Here is a 19,247-nt window from a genome sequence, read left to right as displayed (position 1 = left end):
TGCACGAACAACCGGAAGGTTGAGATTGAGCCTCAGTTTAAGATCCTGTTAAATTTTAACCGTGATCAAATGTCACAAAAGCCAATACTTATAATAAAAACTTCAGTATCACGAAAAAAAACTACTTTCAAGAAAACCTTCTCTGAATGGTTTCTTACTCTGAGTGGTTAATTTCTCATGAATATTTATCCATAGTTCCATTTAACATTCATTTATCTTAAATCGAAAATTTTTGGAAGATGATTCAGAAGTCTGTGATCAATAACTAAAATTTAACATTCATTGATCCATTTATACCAAATCGTAAATTTTGGGAAGATGATTTAGAAGTCTGTGATCAATAACTAAAATCAGTGAACCTTTCTTTTGGCAAAATTGAGTTGAAAAGAATACAAGGTTTCTCAATCCATATTGAAATTTAACAGGCTTTTGTGCAACTGGACCAAAGTTTCTTGAATAATGTTCTTCAGTTAGTAGCCTAGCTCAAAAAAGTTCTTATTTTGTGTTTGAATATGCTAAACCCCTAGAGGAGATGAAGTTCATCAAATAATGTTTATTGAATAATATATTATTTTGAGGTGTTGTTCAATGTTGCAGTCTATATTTTTAGACTGCGTTTCAATTAAATGTACAAGCAACCTAGACGAGGAGATGTAGTTCATCAAATAATGTTTTTTTCAGATATTTATTTTAAGGAGATGTTCAGTGTTGCCCTCTGTATTCCTATACTGGATTTTGTAAGTGCAAACAACCTAGAGGTCCAGATGAAGTTTCTCGAATCATTATTGTTTTTTATTTTGATAATTGCATTTTTACCTGGTCTATACTAGGCGACCGACACCGGTCGTTGTCGGATCCGGCCTCGTAAGTCGCATTGCGTTTCGGGGATTTTGGCACTCTTTGGTAGGGGTCGGCCGAGCCATAAAGATCCGGCGTTCCAATATTGAGCAGGTGACATTTCTGTATTATATCTACTATCACTAAACCACTCTCGTTTCCATAGGCCATTCTGAAAGAAAATGCGTTCAGAAATTATTGATATTTCACACTCACTTTTATTATTCATACTTTTATGCTTTCAAATTGAGAGCCAGAGTAGATCAAGCGTTTTATCAAGCGTTTTTGCAGGCGCCAACTAAATCGGAAAATCAGAGAGCTTCCTACCCTGCCGACTCTGATAAAGCCGCCTGAGAACACCTTTAAAAAACGCTTGATATGTCCTGGCCCCTGTTTCATAAAAACTTAGAAGTCCTGTAATACAGGATTTATTTCAAGACCAGAATATCTTATATTTGAATATATATATTTTAATATCTTTCTTTTTATGGGCATGATATTAATATATCATGATATTGTAGTTCTTTTAGAATAGTATCTTTCCAATTATTGTATTGTATGTGTGAAATTTGTTGTATATGGTGACGAAGGTAATGCTTCTGAAGACCTCAGAAGCGGTTACAATAATACTTATTCTATTCTATTCAGCTGATTTTATCGGCTATATTGAGCATGTAATTGGAATTGTGATTCTCATGTATTACGTAACTTATACGTTTTATGAAACAGGGCCCTGATCCTCATTCTGATAGATTAAAAAAACTAACGACAAGATGAAGAACATTGTATCTTTGATACACAGACTATTTTAGCTCGGTTCAAACCAAAAAAAAAGTTTTAGAAACCTAGCTTTTATTCCTTTAAACCACATATATAATGATTGTTTTTAATCTGTTATTTTATATTAAAGAAATTTCAGGGTACTATGATGTTATTTTATAAAATTTATAAATTAATAATGATTGATGAATGAAGTGGAAATCAAAAGTAGAAGCATGAGAAGTCGTGAAGGTGTAAGGTAGAAGGAAGCGGAAACAATGAGATACATCATACATACATTATTTAAGCACTCTCATCTGCCTTCTCTGCTTTCTCTCATGCATTAAACCTTCGCCTCACCACCATGTTATGACCCTTATTTAAAGTATACTTTCAGTCTATAACTATACATTTGGTTGTTGTCAATTTGTTTTCGGTTTCTAGGACTCTCATTAAATCTAATTGACTTATCAAGAAACTGGGCCAAAATAAACAATGTCAAACAGTATACTGATAGACTGAAAGTATGGTTTGCTATTCCTACATTTGAATATTCAAAAAACTAGATTTCTTCCCTTTTCATTGTCGTCCTCTGGATTGCCTCCAGATAATACTGACTGTAAACTAGTATCACATAATATAAATTGTGCCAGTCCATACTACAGCTGTGGATGTCCTACATTAGAGAAAGAAAATGAAATGAAATATTTAGGTGTAGTATTGGATGTACATTTACGGTGGAGCTCGCACATTTCATACATCTGTTCAAAACTTAGAAAATTAATTTATAAATTCGTTCAATTAAGGAATGTCCTTCCTATCTATCAATTAAGAATGGTATTCTTGGCACTGATACAGTCAATTATCTGCTATGGTATTGTATCCTGGGGAAGTTGTGGGAGTTCAATTTTGCAACCTCTCATAATTCTTTATAAAAGAATAATAAAATATGTTTAAAGAGACCCATAAGATATCCAACCGAAGTATTGTATAGAGAATTTGGCGTTTTTAGTGTTGATACCCTATTTGAAATAAATCTTTTGAAGTTTGGGTATTTAAGACGTTCAGAGTTTCCAGTTATGGATGAACATGTATGTTCCACTCATCGAAATCTTGCTAATAAATTAAAAGAACCCTTCACAAGAAGTAGAGTGGCCTCCTTACATGCTTTTGCTGAGGGACCACGACTTTTCAATGAACTGCAATCAGATATATCAGATGCACCCAGTTACAATTTGTTTAAGAATAGACTTAATCGCTTCTATGAAGAAAAACTTTTAATAGAGGTGTGATATTATTTACATTTTTTTTTTTGCTGTCTTCATTCAAATCTAGGCATGTTTTTTTTACTTATTTTTTTCTGGGTAATTTATTGTTAAAGATTCATGATCCCATCTTGTGAAAAGCACACTGATTATTGTATAAAATTTACTTTATTGTTTGATACCTCAAAATTGTTATTGTATTATAATTAAGTTGACTCAACTAGAGAGCGAGAGATCCCTCAACACAGGTTTAGCCTAAAGAGGGATGCACTGTGGTGTTTTCTGCTTTACATGCTTAATATTATTATCTATGTTCAATTGTTATGCTTAAGGTATGTATTTGTATTACCAATTGTAATGTTCAACCATTATGTTTAATGTATGTATTTGTATTACCAATTATTGTAAAAATGCAGTGAAATAAACGAATTATTATTATTATTATTATTATTATTATTATTATTATTATTATATTATTATTATATTATTATTATTATTATTATTATTATTATTATATTGAATTAACAATCGCAGATGGTGCTAGCTGGTCACTAACAGTAGGACATTCATGATGAACATGCGTGTATATGCATAATGATAATAATATTCGTATGGCTTTTATTGGTGGCAAGTTCCTGACGGAAGTTCCACCTCGCCTGAATAAATTATTTAAGCCGTCAATGGGCCTTACGACTGTAATACTTCAGCCGGGACCGACAATATAACGTCCCCATCCGATAACACGGGTGTGACCTGTAGGCATGTTTATCATGCACACACTCATGTTCATCATTATGTAAGTTTTGTCATCAGCGAGAGGCTTCATGATGGACTATAAGAACAAAAAAATAAGAATGGATGTTGAAAAAAATAAAAATAAAGATGACATATAAGAACAAAAAAAAAACAACCAATAGCAATAAATAATCCGACGGAAATTAGAGCAGGGAAGATAAAATAAACAACACGAAATCGGAGATACAAAAACCTAACCTCAAAAATTTTGCTCGAAGCCTTTCATTGTGATGATACAACACTTATGACGACATGGCCTGCCGTCGTTAGTGGCCAGCTCTAGAGTTCATAATATTGATGAGTGTTTATTTTACTAGTGGGCTCGGAAATTTGACCTCAAACAAATTTGCTAGAAGCCTTTCAATGTGATGATACAATCTATGACAACATGTCTATCAAGCATGTCCTACCGTTAGTGACCATCCCTAGAGTTTATAATAGTGATGAGTGTTCATTTTACTAGTGGGCTCAAAAACATGACCTCAAACAAATTTGCTGGAAGTCTTTCACTGTGATGATACAACAATCTATAGTTAAGGAACTGGAATAACCAACCGGCTTTTTAAAAAGAATTATTTATTTCAACATACTAATACATCTAATACATGGTTATAAGCGATGTACGCTCTACGAGCTCTGGCAACAGACTGACTCGAAAAAGCAACTAAACTAATGGCTAGTAAATAACAATGCATAGCTACATCAGCATTATAAAGGGGGTTACCAAATGTAACTCCTCCCCCCCAAGTGTGAAGCTGCCCTCAGCTTCAAAAATAAAATAGTATTAAGTCCAAGTACAAAAATTAAGTATTAGTTACATGGCAATCTTGGATACATTTGTTGGGAATCGGTATTAACAATATCGTTATCCACGCCAGAATTACAATTATTTGAGTTAGAAATGGACAGTTTTTGCCAAATTATTTTAATAAAAATGAATATCAATAAAATTACAACCAAAATAAATAATATAGTAATTACAACAATATAGATGATTCTATTGTCTTGTAGAGGTAATTCATCAATAATATCAAGTTGTTGAAATTTTATGTTTGCAGTATGTACTTCATCAAAACTAAAATTAGAAATCTTCTTATTTTCTATAAGTTTAGTTGGCACAATAACTTCATTTTCCCAAAATATGTTTGGTCTGTAATATCCAATTAAAGTCTCTGAGTTATCAATTTTTAACAATTTAGTTTTTCTGTTTGGAAAGAGAGTAACATTTTTCTTCTTGGCAGAACTGTAAATTATACATGAACTTACATTAAATAATATAAAACTATCAATTATGTTAATATATTTCACTAAAGAAGATCCATCTTTTAAAACTAATTTATTACATCCATTTAAATCTCTATCATCTAACAATTGTTCAATACATAAATTTTCAATACGACTTATATTACTACAATAATAATTATCATTGATAAGTTCGCAAGTTCCAAAAATAATTTATCATTACGGAGTACAAAAGAAGGATGTACAATTGTTGTTACAATTTCATTTTCTTGAATGACAGGATATGACAACAGGAAAAATGTTTCATAAATTGCCGACTGTAGCGGTACTTCAATGAAATAAGAAATGTGGTCTTTAAACATTGCACAATGGACTTTGCTGAGTTTCCATATTACACTGACATCGTTTGAAATGAAGCTAAAATTCGAATTTCGGTGCATGAGAAAAAGTTCATCGTGAGAAATAATAGTCGAGTGGAGTACATTCAATTTACAAAATTCTAAGCTTGTTACAATATCAGAAATTTTATTATTTAAAAGCAAGAGAGAGTCAAATAACAATGAGGATTGCTGATTAAGTTCGATTCTGTTTGATTCATTATACAATGAATTAAAGTAATTACTGATTTTCATATTATTTGATCGTATTGTTTTCATTTCATTGTTGAATTCCTCCATTAATTTATGATTAACAGCAAATTGTTTTTCTACATTATTACTAAGATGGTATTCGTTTGATTGCACAGTTTGTAAAATTTTATCATATCGTTCCTTATCGTTAGCGTCCATATTACCAGTGAGCCAAGAAAGTGCAGATCCTACACTATTAAAAAGGCCTCGTTTTTGTCTATAATTAATTGATTGGATTTGATTTAATTTACTCTTCGTATACTTTAAATTTAATTTCATGATGCTTAGGCGACTCTTATCAATATCCTTATTAGCTAAAAAATCAATAAATGTTTCTATATTACTTAATTCTAATCTTAAATAGCTAGTACTTATTTTATGAACATATGTGTATGTCGTGTTAACAATAAAGGAGTTCTGAATTTTAATGGGAGCAACACCGGAGGATTTGCTCAGATCAATCATTTCATAAGGTGCTGCTGGGGCCAGCAACAGGAGAAGTAGGATTGGTATCATCGTGTCCTGTAACACATAAGTTCTTTCGTTTCACCAGTTTTTGGGGCGTTTCATTCTATTGGGGTGTACTTTAAATGGGCGTTTCTGAATTGCTCGAGGGTTCGTAGCTAGTTTATCGTCTTTACTGTAGTTTACTTTGAAGAATTTCGGTTTAGTTTTTTTGTTAAAAGTTGTTTTAATGTAAGGTTCTTTTTCAATTTCTACATCCTTTTCACGATTGACATTCAGTTGTTCAGTGCGTGTTTGTTTTTCGGATTCAATTTTATTCTTTATCAACTTGTGAACTAAGTTCATTCTTTCTAAATATTGGTGAGACTGTTGTTCTGTCACCAATCTTTCCGTAACTCTGTTAACAAAAGGATTGTTTGATATGCCATAAGTTATTTCCATGGGAGTCATTTTCAGAGTTGAGTTGAGCGTATTATTAAATGCTATAACTGCTAGTTTCATGTTTGTTTCTGTTGAATTGTTTTTATTCTCCAATTGAATTGCATTTAGGATTTCGATAAGCGTAGAATGAGCTCTTTCAATTAAGCCCTGAGAGTCTGGGTGTCCAGGAGTGACATAGTATGCTTCAACACCGTACAATCTCAAAAAGTCGCGTAAACCTGCATTGTCAAACTCACGGCCGTTGTCCATTTGTATAATTTTGGGTAGGGGAAAAGATGAAAAATAATCATTCAGGCGTTCTTGAATATCGATTTGGTTCAAACTTTTTAGGGGATGGACTGTTAATCGTTTGGAAAAACAATCAATCATTGTCAAAAACTTTATTTTATCGTATTGGAAACAGTCAATTTGTAGTTTTTCAAATGGTTTATCTGGAGTAGGAGTGACTTTATATGTGACTCTAACAGGTTGTCTATCATACTTTACTTTCAGGCATACAGCACACTTGTTAATGTAATCTGTTACGTCTCGTAGCATTGATGGCCAGTAATATCTTCTTCTTACCTGATTATACGTTTCATTGATACCTCTGTGGTACGTCTTTCCTTCATGGTGATTTGAAATTATCTGTTTTTGTTCATCAGTATCCACTATATCTAAATTCATTTTCTTATACCTTTTCAGTTTTATCGAATCGAACGTTTCTAATAACACATTTTTAAAATTGTTGAAAATTTTCTCGTACTCATCATACAAAACACCTTCTCGCGAACAGAAAACTCCATATACTGTTTTTGGTTTCAAAAACTCAATACATTTATTTTTCATGTCATCATAATCGTTAGCGTTCCTAAAATAAATGGTCAATCGTCTTTTACCAAAAATTTTTCTTAATTGAGGGGCTTGGTCACCTCTTTCAAGAATAAGTTGGTTATGCTCAATATTAAGCAACTTATCATCATCAGCTATAACTACCTGTTCATTTGAGCTTTCTTGCGAGTGTATCGTAGCTAAGCTGCGATTATCGTTCTCGGCTTCTTGTTCGTCATCATTATTATCATTACTCACGATATTCTCACGATCAATGTCATCATAAGCATTATTATTTACAAAGTTTCCTTGATTAGCATTATTTACTAAGTTATCATTACCAGTATTATCATTCCGCTCGCCTAATGTACCTATTCGTTGAAAAAAATCTTCGTAGGTACTACTATCTATCGAGGGTACGTCAGTGTTAGTATTGAACCTTATCAAATCGTCTATACTTATATCATCATATTCGTGGGGGTCATCACTAGTATTCTCCAAACCTTGAAAATCATTCACAAAACCTCGAAAACCATCCTCGAAACCTCGAAAACCATTCTCTTCATTTTCCATCATAGTGACGTCATAAGGACGGGACAAAGCATCCGCTACAAAGTTGGTTTTCCCTTTTATGTAGGTAATGTCAAAATCGAATTCTTCTAACAAAAGTTTCCATCTTATCAATTTGGAATTTGGCTCTTTAATACTATGAAGCCATTGGAGAGGTTTGTGATCAGTCTGAATTAAAAACTTACGTCCATATAAGTAGGGCCTAAAATATTTACAACACCACACAATAGCCAATAGTTCTTTTTCTATGGTTGAAAGATTGATCTCATTTTTGTTCAATGTCCTTGAAGCATAGGCAACAGGTAGATCTTTACCATTGAAAATCTGTGAAAGCACTCCTCCAATAGCAAAATTGCTAGCGTCAGTAGTAACTATGAATTGTTTAGAAAAATCGGGTAACTGCAATATTGGACTGTTTTGTAGCATTGTTTTCAGTTTTTCAAATGCATTAACGTACTCCTTATTAGAAATGTCAACCTTGACATCTTTTTTCAAAGCTTGAGTCAGAGGCTTAGCGATTTTTGCATAGTTTTTGATCATTTTTCTGTAGTAACCAGTTAATCCTAAAAATTGTTTTATTTGTTTTTCGGTTTTGGGAATCGGGAAGTCTTTGATTGCTTTCAATTTGGCGGGATTTGGTTGAATTCCTTCTTCTGAGATTACATGTCCTAGGTACAACAATTCTCTTTTGAAAAATTCAGTTTTATCGAGCTGTATTTTAAGATTGTGTTCTTTCAATTTTTTGAAAACGGATCTCAAATGTTTCAAATGCTCCTCTAAATTGTCAGAGAATACAATTATGTCGTCCATATACACTAAAACATTCGGCATTCTAGCAAATAGTATGTTCATATTACGCTGAAAAAATGGGGGTGCATTTTTCAATCCAAAGGGAAGCCTTAGAAATTCGAAGTGGCCGTCTTCTGTTGAAAAAGCTGTTTTTGGGACAGACTCTGGGTCCATTTCAATCTGATGGAAACCAGAATATAAATCTATCGTCGAGAAATACGTAGCTCGTCCTATTTTTCCAAATAGATCTTCAATATTTGGTAGAGGATATTTGTCAGCTATAGTTTTTTCATTGAGTTTTCTGTAATCGATTACCATTCTAATTTTCTTTTGACCAGAAGCATCCATTTTCTTGGGAACTACCCATATTGGAGAGTTGTATGGGGAGTTTGAGGGTTGAATTATTTTGTTCTTTAGCAACTTTTCTATCTCAATTTGAACGTCTTTCTTGAAAATTTGAGGGTACCTATAATTTCTTGTGTATACAGGATTGTCATCAACTGTGTTGATTTTGTGTTTGAGTAAGTTCGTCGACCCTAGAGGGATATTTTCAAGTTTGATTATTTCGGGAAATTTAATTACTAAATCAAATATCTCCCTTTTCTCTTCATCATTCATATGATCTGTACGCAAAGTTTCAAAAATCAAATTCTTCACTAATGCAAAATGTTCGGGACTCTCGGTCACTGATTCATTAGTTGGCTCATAAATAGTTTCTATCTCATCTATTTCCATGGGTTCAGGACTGATGGTCATGAGTTCATGAGAAAACGCTAGACATGTACATTCATCATTAACTATATCTACTATACCTTCTTCAATACTAAATTTATCATTTGTTACAGGTTTAAGCAATCCTCGTCCTACATTGGGAATAGACCTAACTGGGACAGTTATCACATTAAAACCTGGTTTCAATTCAATTTCGTTACTACTAGAATTCATTACAAATAATAATTTTTTCGATCCATTATCATAATCTAACGTCTTATCCTTGAAATTAACATTGGCATTGAGTACACTTAGAGTTTCATGTCCTAATAAAATGTCATACTTCTTAGAAAATTCAAATAAATACATCTTAATTCTAGCACACATTGGAAACACTTGTGACGAGTTCATAAAAATATACTCATCTCCTTTTCTTTCACCAGCAGGTGTCTTCACGATAAATTCTTCCTTAAATCTAGTCACATCAGGTGGTACAATAGCGGGATTTATATAGTTCTTCACTGATCCAGTGTCAACAAGCCATTTTAGATTAGAATCATCGACAAAGTACGGGAGGGATTTGTTGATAATCTTCAACTCGAACTGATTGGCGGGTCCCCCGAAGGAGCTGGGCCTAATCCTAAAAAACGGTCTGCCAATTCGTTTACAGCTGAAGTGAGAGAATCGATTTGAGTTTGCATAGATTGAACGAAACTAGTTTCATCAAGTGGAGTGACATTTACGTTAGATTCGTCAATGCAATTTCCTTCCATATAATGAACATCGTGGAACGAATTGTTCCGTGCAGAGTTGTTACTACGATTGGTTGAAACAGTACGCATTGAGACAGTATTTTGAGAATTCCAATTTGGAGACTGTCGAACGTTTTGTGCACCGCCTTGGAAATTACGAAAGTTACTGTTGAAGGATTTTGGTTGGACAGTTTGAAATTGAGACTGCTGAAATCTTGCGTTAAATGGTACTAGATTCTGTTGAGGCTGTTGAGATTGGATTTGTGGAGGTTGTTGGAATTGGTTGTGTTGAAACCTATATTGGTTAAAAGGAGCAAAAGTTTGCTTGAAGGGTTGTTGGAAACTTCGAGGTGAATACTGCCTGAATTGGGGAAACACTGATCGCGGTTGAAAGAAGTTACGCTGCCGAAATTGAGGATTGATAACTGCATTATCAGACACAGATTCCGTAAGTTTCAATTGATTTAGCACAATACTGCAATCACTGCGAAGGGTGTCGCGGGCTTCGTCCAAGTTCTTAAGCTTGTAGACTTGGAGATGAGCTCCGAGTGTTGGATGAACACCGTGAATAAGTGTCCTTACAAGTGTCATGTCAAGTTGTTCAAGAAGGTTTTTGAGTAAGTCGCCGGATACACCGTCTAATTTGTAGCGAGTAACTACCCTGGTTCGTTTTTCGTTTAGTCTGTCAAGAAAGTCAAGGGGATGTTCATGTTGAAAAGTTTTCATGATAGCAATCTCTGCTATGAGGTCTGGAACAGTACGTTTATCGGAAAAGTGTTTCTTTATGAGTTGAATAAGTTCGATTACATTGGAGCACTCACTATTTTGAACTACGCTATCAGCTGTGCCTTCTAAGTTGTGAAGTGCAGCGGTATACAAAAGCCAGTGGTTCTGGTCACGTTGAGTTTTTTCGATAGCATCATTACAGTAAAGTCTGAAAAGTTCTTCAATGGATCTGAGAAATTTGGGAATTTTATCAGGTGTCCCATCGAACTTGGGAATAAAGTCCAACAGATGTTTGGGGATAGTTGCCATAGTGGAAGAGTCTAATTTGGAGGGCTTGATGAGTTGATTTGAAGCAGAAGAAAGTGAAGCTGAGGTAGAAGAATTCATTCGTTACTTACAGTAGCAGCAATGGTAAGAACTGGATTTACTTCCGGTTGTTGGATGAAAGCGTTCCGGAAGGAGTCTGCCAGTGTGGTTGCCAAGATGAAAGGAGTCCGGTGGCGTGGTTATCCCGTGTAGAAGTTCCGTTGAAGTTGAAGGTTCACCTCACTTAGTCCTCCGATAGGTTCCTTTTCAAAGTCGAAATAAGCGATCGCGACACGAATCGGAAAACTAATATTGTCAAACGAACAACATCGGAAAACTGCGCGAGGGTGGTTCGGGCGCCAGTTAAGGAACTGGAATAACCAACCGGCTTTTTAAAAAGAATTATTTATTTCAACATACTAATACATCTAATACATGGTTATAAGCGATGTACGCTCTACGAGCTCTGGCAACAGACTGACTCGAAAAAGCAACTAAACTAATGGCTAGTAAATAACAATGCATAGCTACATCAGCATTATAAAGGGGGTTACCAAATGTAACTTATGACAACATGTCTATCAAGCATGTCCTACTGTTAGTGGCCAGCCCTAGAGTTTATAATAGTGATGAGTGTTCATTTTACTAGTGGGCTCAAAAACATGACCTCAAACAAATTTGCTGGAAGTCTTTCACTGTGATGATACAACAATCTATGACAACATGTCTATCAAGCATGTCCTACTGTTAGTGGCCAGCCCTAGAGTTTATAATAGTGATGAGTGTTCATTTTACTAGTGGGCTCAAAAACATGACCTCAAACAAATTTGCTGGAAGTCTTTCACTGTGATGATACAACAATCTATGACAACATGTCTATCAAGCATGTCCTACTGTTAGTGGCCAGCCCTAGAGTTTATAATAGTGATGAGTGTTCATTTTACTAGTGGGCTCAAAAACATGACCTCAAACAAATTTGCTGGAAGTCTTTCACTGTGATGATACAACAATCTATGACAACATGTCTATCAAGCATGTCCTACTGTTAGTGGCCAGCCCTAGAGTTTATAATAGTGATGAGTGTTCATTTTACTAGTGGGCTCAAAAACATGACCTCAAACAAATTTGCTGGAAGTCTTTCACTGTGATGATACAACAATCTATGACAACATGTCTATCAAGCATGTCCTACTGTTAGTGGCCAGCCCTAGAGTTTATAATAGTGATGAGTGTTCATTTTACTAGTGGGCTCAAAAACATGACCTCAAACAAATTTGCTGGAAGTCTTTCACTGTGATGATACAACAATCTATGACAACATGTCTATCAAGCATGTCCTACTGTTAGTGGCCAGCCCTAGAGTTTATAATAGTGATGAGTGTTCATTTTACTAGTGGGCTCAAAAACATGACCTCAAACAAATTTGCTCGAAGCCTTTCACTGTAATGATACAACAATCTATGACGACGTGTGTATCATCATAGCCACCTCTAATACAAGGCCCCGGCCTACGATATTGCAACGTCGTAGTGTAGGCCTAGAATCTAATACATGATTGGTAAAAAAGATCATCTGGTATTTTTTTTTTAATCTTTTTCACCAATCATGTATTAGATTCTAGGCCTACACTGCGACGTTGCAATATCTTGGGCCGGGACCTTGTATTAGAGGTGGCTATGGTATCATACATGTCCTACCGTTAGTGGCCATTCCTAGAGTTCATAACTGATGAGTGTTGCGGGCTACTTACAGACCTTAGGACGGTCTTATTCTACTCATGACTTACATAATTGGCTACTTGCAGACCGTAGGACGGTCTTATTCAACTTACGACTGATAATTGGCTACTTGCAGACCTTGGGGCGGTCTTATTCTAGTTGTGATGTGGATAGTAGGCTACTTACAGACCGTATGTCGGTCTTATTCTACTTGTGACTTAGATAATTGGCCACTTGCAGACCTCAGGATGGTCTTACTCTACTCATAACTTGAATAATTGGCTACTTGCAGACCTTAGGATGGTCTTATTTAAGTTGTGACATAGTTGGTACGCTACTTACCGATCATTAGAACGGTATTATTCTACTTATGACTTAGATGATTGGCTACTTGCGGACCTTAGGATGGTCTTATTCTACTTATAACTTGAACAATTTCCTTAGGACGATCTTATTCTACTTATGGCTTACATAATTGTGTACTTGCAGACCTTAGGGAGGTCTTATTCTACTTATGACTTAGATAATTGGCTACTTTCAGACCATGGGATGGTCTTATTTAAGTTGTGACTTGGATAGTAGACTACCTACAGACCGTATGTCGGTCTTATTCTACTTGTGACTTAGATTATTGGCTACTTGCAGACCTTAGGACGGTCTTATTTTAATTGTGACGTGGATAGTAGGCTACTTACAGACCGTATGTCGTTTTTATTCTACTTATGACTTACATAATTGGCTACTTGCAGACCTGAGGACGGTCTTATTCTACTTATGAATTGGATAATTGGCTACTTACAGACCTTGGGATGGTCTTATTTAAGATGTGACATAGATGGTGGGCTACTTACAGACCGTAGGAGGAGTTGATGGTAAGTGCTGTGATGGCACCAGGTACTTGTCCGTTGATGATGGGCGTCAGACACACCATGTACGCCTGGAAGCCGGCTGGCTTCTTCTGTGGGCCAGGGCGGACTCGCACCGGCAGTGTGTACTCTAACGACGACTAAACATAAACATTCAACTTAATAATTATTACTGTAATGTAGTTACTATAATATTACTACTATTGTTACAGATAGACATGTGGGTGAACCAGAACTTTCTGCTACCACACGAATACAATATGGCGTCACCGCGAGGGGGTAACGGAGTGGTTGATGGAGGGGGAGAGTGTAGGAGAAGGAGAAGGAGGAAAAGGAGAAGGGGAGGGGGAAGAAAAAGGAAAAGGAAAAGGAGAAGGAGAAGGAGAAGGAGAAGGAAAAGGAAAAGGAGAAGGAGAAGGATTCAGATTTAGATTTCATTATTCATGTGTTCAAAAAAAATCAAATTTCAACGTTCTAGCGTTAAAAATAAATACCAGTAGCAGTAAAATAACATTGTGTATCATATTAAACTAAAGAGTTCTACAATAATATTGAGCAAGAAAAAAGACGAAGTATGCAAAAGTTAAGGTACTACTGTAATGTTTCCACATGAAACGGTGAAGTTTGGTTAAGAAGTCCATTCTCAGAGTGTGTATCAAAGATACCCTCCCCTTCAGCACTTAACCGTGAAGGAGAATGAGAAGAAGAAGGAGTAGGAGAAGGAGGAGTAGGAGAAGGAGAAGAAGAAGGCGAAGGAGAAGGAGAAGGAGTAGGAGAAGGAAAAGGAAGAGGAGAAGGAGAAGAAGACGAAGAAGAAGAAGAAGAAGAAGAAGAAGAGAAGAAGAAGAAGAAGAAGAAGTGTGACGCCAAATATTACGTTGTCTATCAGCAAATCGATGAATTCTACAGATTTGTGAATTAAGGAGTGAATGTATAATAATAGAATATTATTATTCCTCATTTGATAGATTTTTCATTGCTGAAACCAACAATTTACACCGTCCATCAAGACATACCGGAAGTATCCAAAACTCAAAAGCGCATGGCAATTCCGTTTTCCCGTGACATCTAAATGACGCTTATTTGACGCTGCTAATGTATTTGTGTACAGGCCGCTTTAGGGCATGCCGAAGGTTGGGTTAGGATAGGTTTTGACTGCCAAATAAAGGTTTGGTTCGAAAAATAAATTAACATTGTAAGTTACAAACATTTTCAACATCACATAATATTCAATAATAAATAATAATTTTCTATATTATTATTGTAAGTTACAAACCATGTTTATCGACTATCGTAGCCTAAAATCAGATAATTTCAATATTGTGAGTCCTTGGAGTTCACTATTCCATCATGATTCATAAGTAGTGAAATTTCAAAAAAATTTGAATGCTATTCATTACATTTTATCATGTTGTTTCTATTAGCCTATTAGTGAGAGTTTTCAACTTTTCTTTTATCCTATTCATCGATAGAAATATCTTGATAAAAAATGTATTGTATATTAATCATTTTTGACGAACTGAATTTAATTCAGTTCTTCTTTCTACTAACCTTTTTATTATCCACATCTGTGGATTCCATTTTATTTAGAAGACTAGGCCGGGGAGGAAATTCATAATCTGGAGAACACTCTGGGTCATCGGAAACTTCGTAAATAATTGGAATTTCTAATGTCTGCAAGAAAAAAACAAGAGATAAATTATATTGAATTTTTTTTTGATATTTACAACATATTAATTTGGTACGAAAACTAGTTGTTATCAAATTATTCGTTTCTTTCAAATGTTTCACAGTAAAAGATCAGAATTAAAAAATTATTTTGCTTGGATTTCTTTACATGGAGAAATAGAAGTCGTGACTATAGAGAGGTCCACGTTATAATGGCAGTGGAGGAAGATGGGAGATTCTCTGCCTTGCAAATGCCTTCTACAGAGGATAGCTGCTGATACCGGTATAATATCTGTTGAAATATATGAAATATAAACTGTTCATTCTTGTTTAAATAATGATCAAATATATATTGTTTCACTAAGAAAATAAATTCTTTAATGATTAAATAATAGACTTTCGTAATTGAGATCAAATATCCTGTTAATTATATTTCTACATTGTTACAACCCGATGTGGCGACGTTGTGGAGCTAGGAAAGGAAAAAGCTCTTACTGCTTTGTCGAATGATGACATCACCAATCTTAATCAAATATACTGTCATTAAAACGTGAACCTCACAATTAAATAGAGCATTCTTTTTTGTAGTTCAAATCCACTCTAATCACTCAATGCGGATTCAAATCATCTTCTTCCCATAGATTCAAAATCAAATCCAATCAGTTCTATTTTGCCAAAACAATTGAATAGACTTGAAATTTTGCCAAACAACATTGGAAATGAAATACACAATAAATCAAGAACAGAAAACTAATAACAAATTTTCGTAAATCACTGAGATAATGGTTCAAATGAATCCTTCACATTATCCTGGCAAAACAAAAATAATACTTGCTGAATTGAATCTCACCGTAAGCAGTAGGAGAAGTTGAAAATGAGGTTTTTGTGATGCTTCTTCATTGACACACACACAAACATTCATACGGTTTCGCATCAATGGATCACTCATGAATGATGAGGTTATCTTCCTCTATTTATGTGCAATTAATAATATAATATCGAGTGAGCTGGCTGGCTCAGTTCTGGTGTCATAGTTTTCAGGTCGCCACTGATCAGGGCCTCTGACATGACCTAGTGATTGCTTTTAAGGCAGCCGGTACCGATGGCTTAACGTGTCCATCCGAAACACGGGAGTAGCCCGAGATAAATATCTTGCCCGGGCCGGTATTTGAACCAGGGCCTATTAATCATAAAACCAGCATCTGATCCACTCGACTATGGCCACTCATGTGCAATTGAAATACATTGGAACTGATAAATGAGATGAATGATGTATGCAATCTAATAATGAAAGCTTTCTTTATTATGAAGTGTCTAATATGAAGAATACTCACAATAGTATCGGAGACAGAGTCGGATTTTTTGAATTTGAATAGAATGACATATCCGCTTGCGCCAGCGATGCACAGCTTGCGACTCTCGGGGCAGAGCGAGATGAGGTGAACGGCGAACGGGTCATCATCCGCCCCCACACCACCTCCACTGCCTCCACCGCCTCCACCTCCGCCGCCTCCGTCCACCGATTTCGTCCGCGGCTTCTCGAACACTTTTCCAGTCTTCAGTTTGTACAGCACTTGTAGTGAGCCCGCCGACGCGTCCCAGAATTTCACGCTGCCGTCTGCATGCCTGCAGACCAAATATTTATTGAATAAGAAGACTGCATGTTATCCAATCACAGATTTCTTAAAAATCGAGACATCGGTTTCGGTTGTGGACAGTTTACAAGAGAATAATAATGGTGTAACAACCGGAACCGATATATAGTTTTTTGATAAATCTGTGGTTGGACAGATCACCAGAGATTTATAATGGTGTAACAATCAAATGCGATATCTCGTTTTTAATGAATTTGTGGATGTACAGTTTACTGGGGATTGATAATGGTGTAACAGCCGAAACTGATTGAAAATATTTCTTGAAAAAAACGTTTTATGATAAATCATATAGTATTTTTCCCAGTATGGATAACAACCAAAATATCACCTACACAACTACTCAGAAAATCAAATATTTATTTACACTGTCGAGCACTTATCAACTTGTGGAAAGACACAACAGACTCATTCCCAAAACTATCTCATTTCCAATTTAACCGCTCTCAGATGGGGGTAGAATCAAAATCTTTAAATTCTAAAGGGCGAGTCATAGGACTTTATAAATCACAAACTTTGCTTTCGATGTAACGTCTGAATGTTTATTAAATGAATTAATCTAATTTAAATTTGGACAACAAAAAATCTTTATCGTTTGATTGCACATTCTATAAAACTGCCTGTGAGATTTTGCTAACTGTTCGTCTGGAATTCTAACTGTTTACGATGGTATCAAGAACTTTACACATTTCTCTACTTTGAATGAATAACTGGTGACTCGGTCAATTCAGGGTTTCAAACATGAGCTAGATTAATATAAGGGCACACACTTTCTTTAAAACTATTAATCCCATCACTATAGAGATGTTCACTACCTACACTATTGTTGACTCACTAGTAATCTTCAACACTCACACATTCCCTTCATATAATTAATTAACTACTTCAACAAATTCTACGGAGAAAATAATACACATTAACAAATTTAAACAATAAACAAACACGTTAATTTTGAGCTTTCGAGGCCCGAGGCTACCTCTGGATTTTCAATCTGTTTCGATTCGCGGTTTGACTGGAACTTAACTTTTCCACGCAAATTATGTTCCCCTACCACCAACGAGACGACGGTCCACGTGGAGAAAGAGCACAATTACTTGGGAAAGGAAAATGCAAGTTTGAATTATTCCCAAATACTCGTGTATTTTTCATCGCTAATGGAAAAATAGTTCAGTGAGAATACTTCAACCCTGCATAAGATTTGAGTCTTCCCGGACGCAAGTTAGCAAAATCTTAATGTGAGAAAATTATTTTTCAACAGGAAAATGAATTTCTCAAGTTAAAAATTCACACAGATAATTCAACTAAAAGATTACTAAAGTCTCATCATTGTTAAAGTTCTAATTCTACTCTTTATAAATGAACCCAGTCAATGAATTCATTTTAATATCATCACCATTTCATAGTTAAAATCAAAATATAGGTTACATCACCTACACTTCTCAAAAGAACTATTTACATTTGAAAGATCACAAGAAGAAGCAATTTTCTTGTGGCGTATAAGTTTGTACGCACCTTCAAATAAATATGTTTGAATATGCAAACGGCGAAAGTTATGAGAAAGAACATCTGAAAACTATGAAAGATGAATAATTTCGATGTAGAAGAAAAACTGTTTGGATCAAAAAATGAATGGATTGTATAGAATTGGAAAGAGTATGATTTTTTCAAGGAATGTTTGTATTGAAAATTGATATCGATACTCGCTGTCAGTACTCAAACTTCTGTTTTTCAGGCTGCGCCAAATGTGACAAATTTTGATTGACAAAGTTACTTTTCGTAAAAAAAACATCCAACTTGAAAATGGCCAGAGTAGGCCGAAATAGTCGTTAAAATGTTTTATAGTTTTTAAAGGTTTTAAATAAAAAGGGTACTACATGTTTCTATATTGTTTTTAATAAAGTGAAGAAGAACAAGATTCACAATATCAACAGAAATGTTGTGGATGTTGTGGAAGGTGAAATGAAAAAGATGTTGTCAGTTCCATATTATCCATTTGAGCCAAACTAGAGCTTCAATGCTCTTGAGGCTTCATCATCAGTGGTATTTTTTGGTTGGACTAACCGGAAAAATACTTTTACATTATTTATTTGAGACTAACTGAAGTTTCAATGCACTTAGGGCATTATCAACAATAGGCTTTTTCACTCAGAGTAACCAGAAAATACTAACCAAGGAACAAAAAGCACTCTTGATAATGCTCCAAGTATATTGAAACTTTATTTTTTCAAATTTAGAATAATTTAATA

The 19,247-nt window shown here is 35.0% G+C and overlaps 1 protein-coding gene across 1 annotated transcript in view; it reads right to left on the bottom strand.

The window, feature by feature from the left end:
• The window catches only part of LOC111054315 (syntaxin-binding protein 5-like), a 375,057-nt gene that overhangs the window by 4,082 nt on the left and 351,728 nt on the right, over positions 1-19,247 (bottom strand). The window contains exons 9-12 of the mRNA XM_039431956.1: positions 16,684-16,975; positions 15,233-15,355; positions 13,667-13,821; positions 817-1,009 (exon numbers count right to left, since the gene is read on the bottom strand). Coding sequence (XP_039287890.1) covers positions 817-1,009; positions 13,667-13,821; positions 15,233-15,355; positions 16,684-16,975 — 763 coding nt within the window. The remainder of the gene's footprint in view (positions 1-816; positions 1,010-13,666; positions 13,822-15,232; positions 15,356-16,683; positions 16,976-19,247) is intronic.

Source organism: Nilaparvata lugens, chromosome 7, assembly GCF_014356525.2.
Source record: "Nilaparvata lugens isolate BPH chromosome 7, ASM1435652v1, whole genome shotgun sequence".
Lineage (NCBI taxonomy): Eukaryota > Metazoa > Arthropoda > Insecta > Hemiptera > Delphacidae > Nilaparvata > Nilaparvata lugens.
Note: the sequence above shows the minus strand (reverse complement) of the source record. Positions and strands in the feature narration are given on the sequence as shown.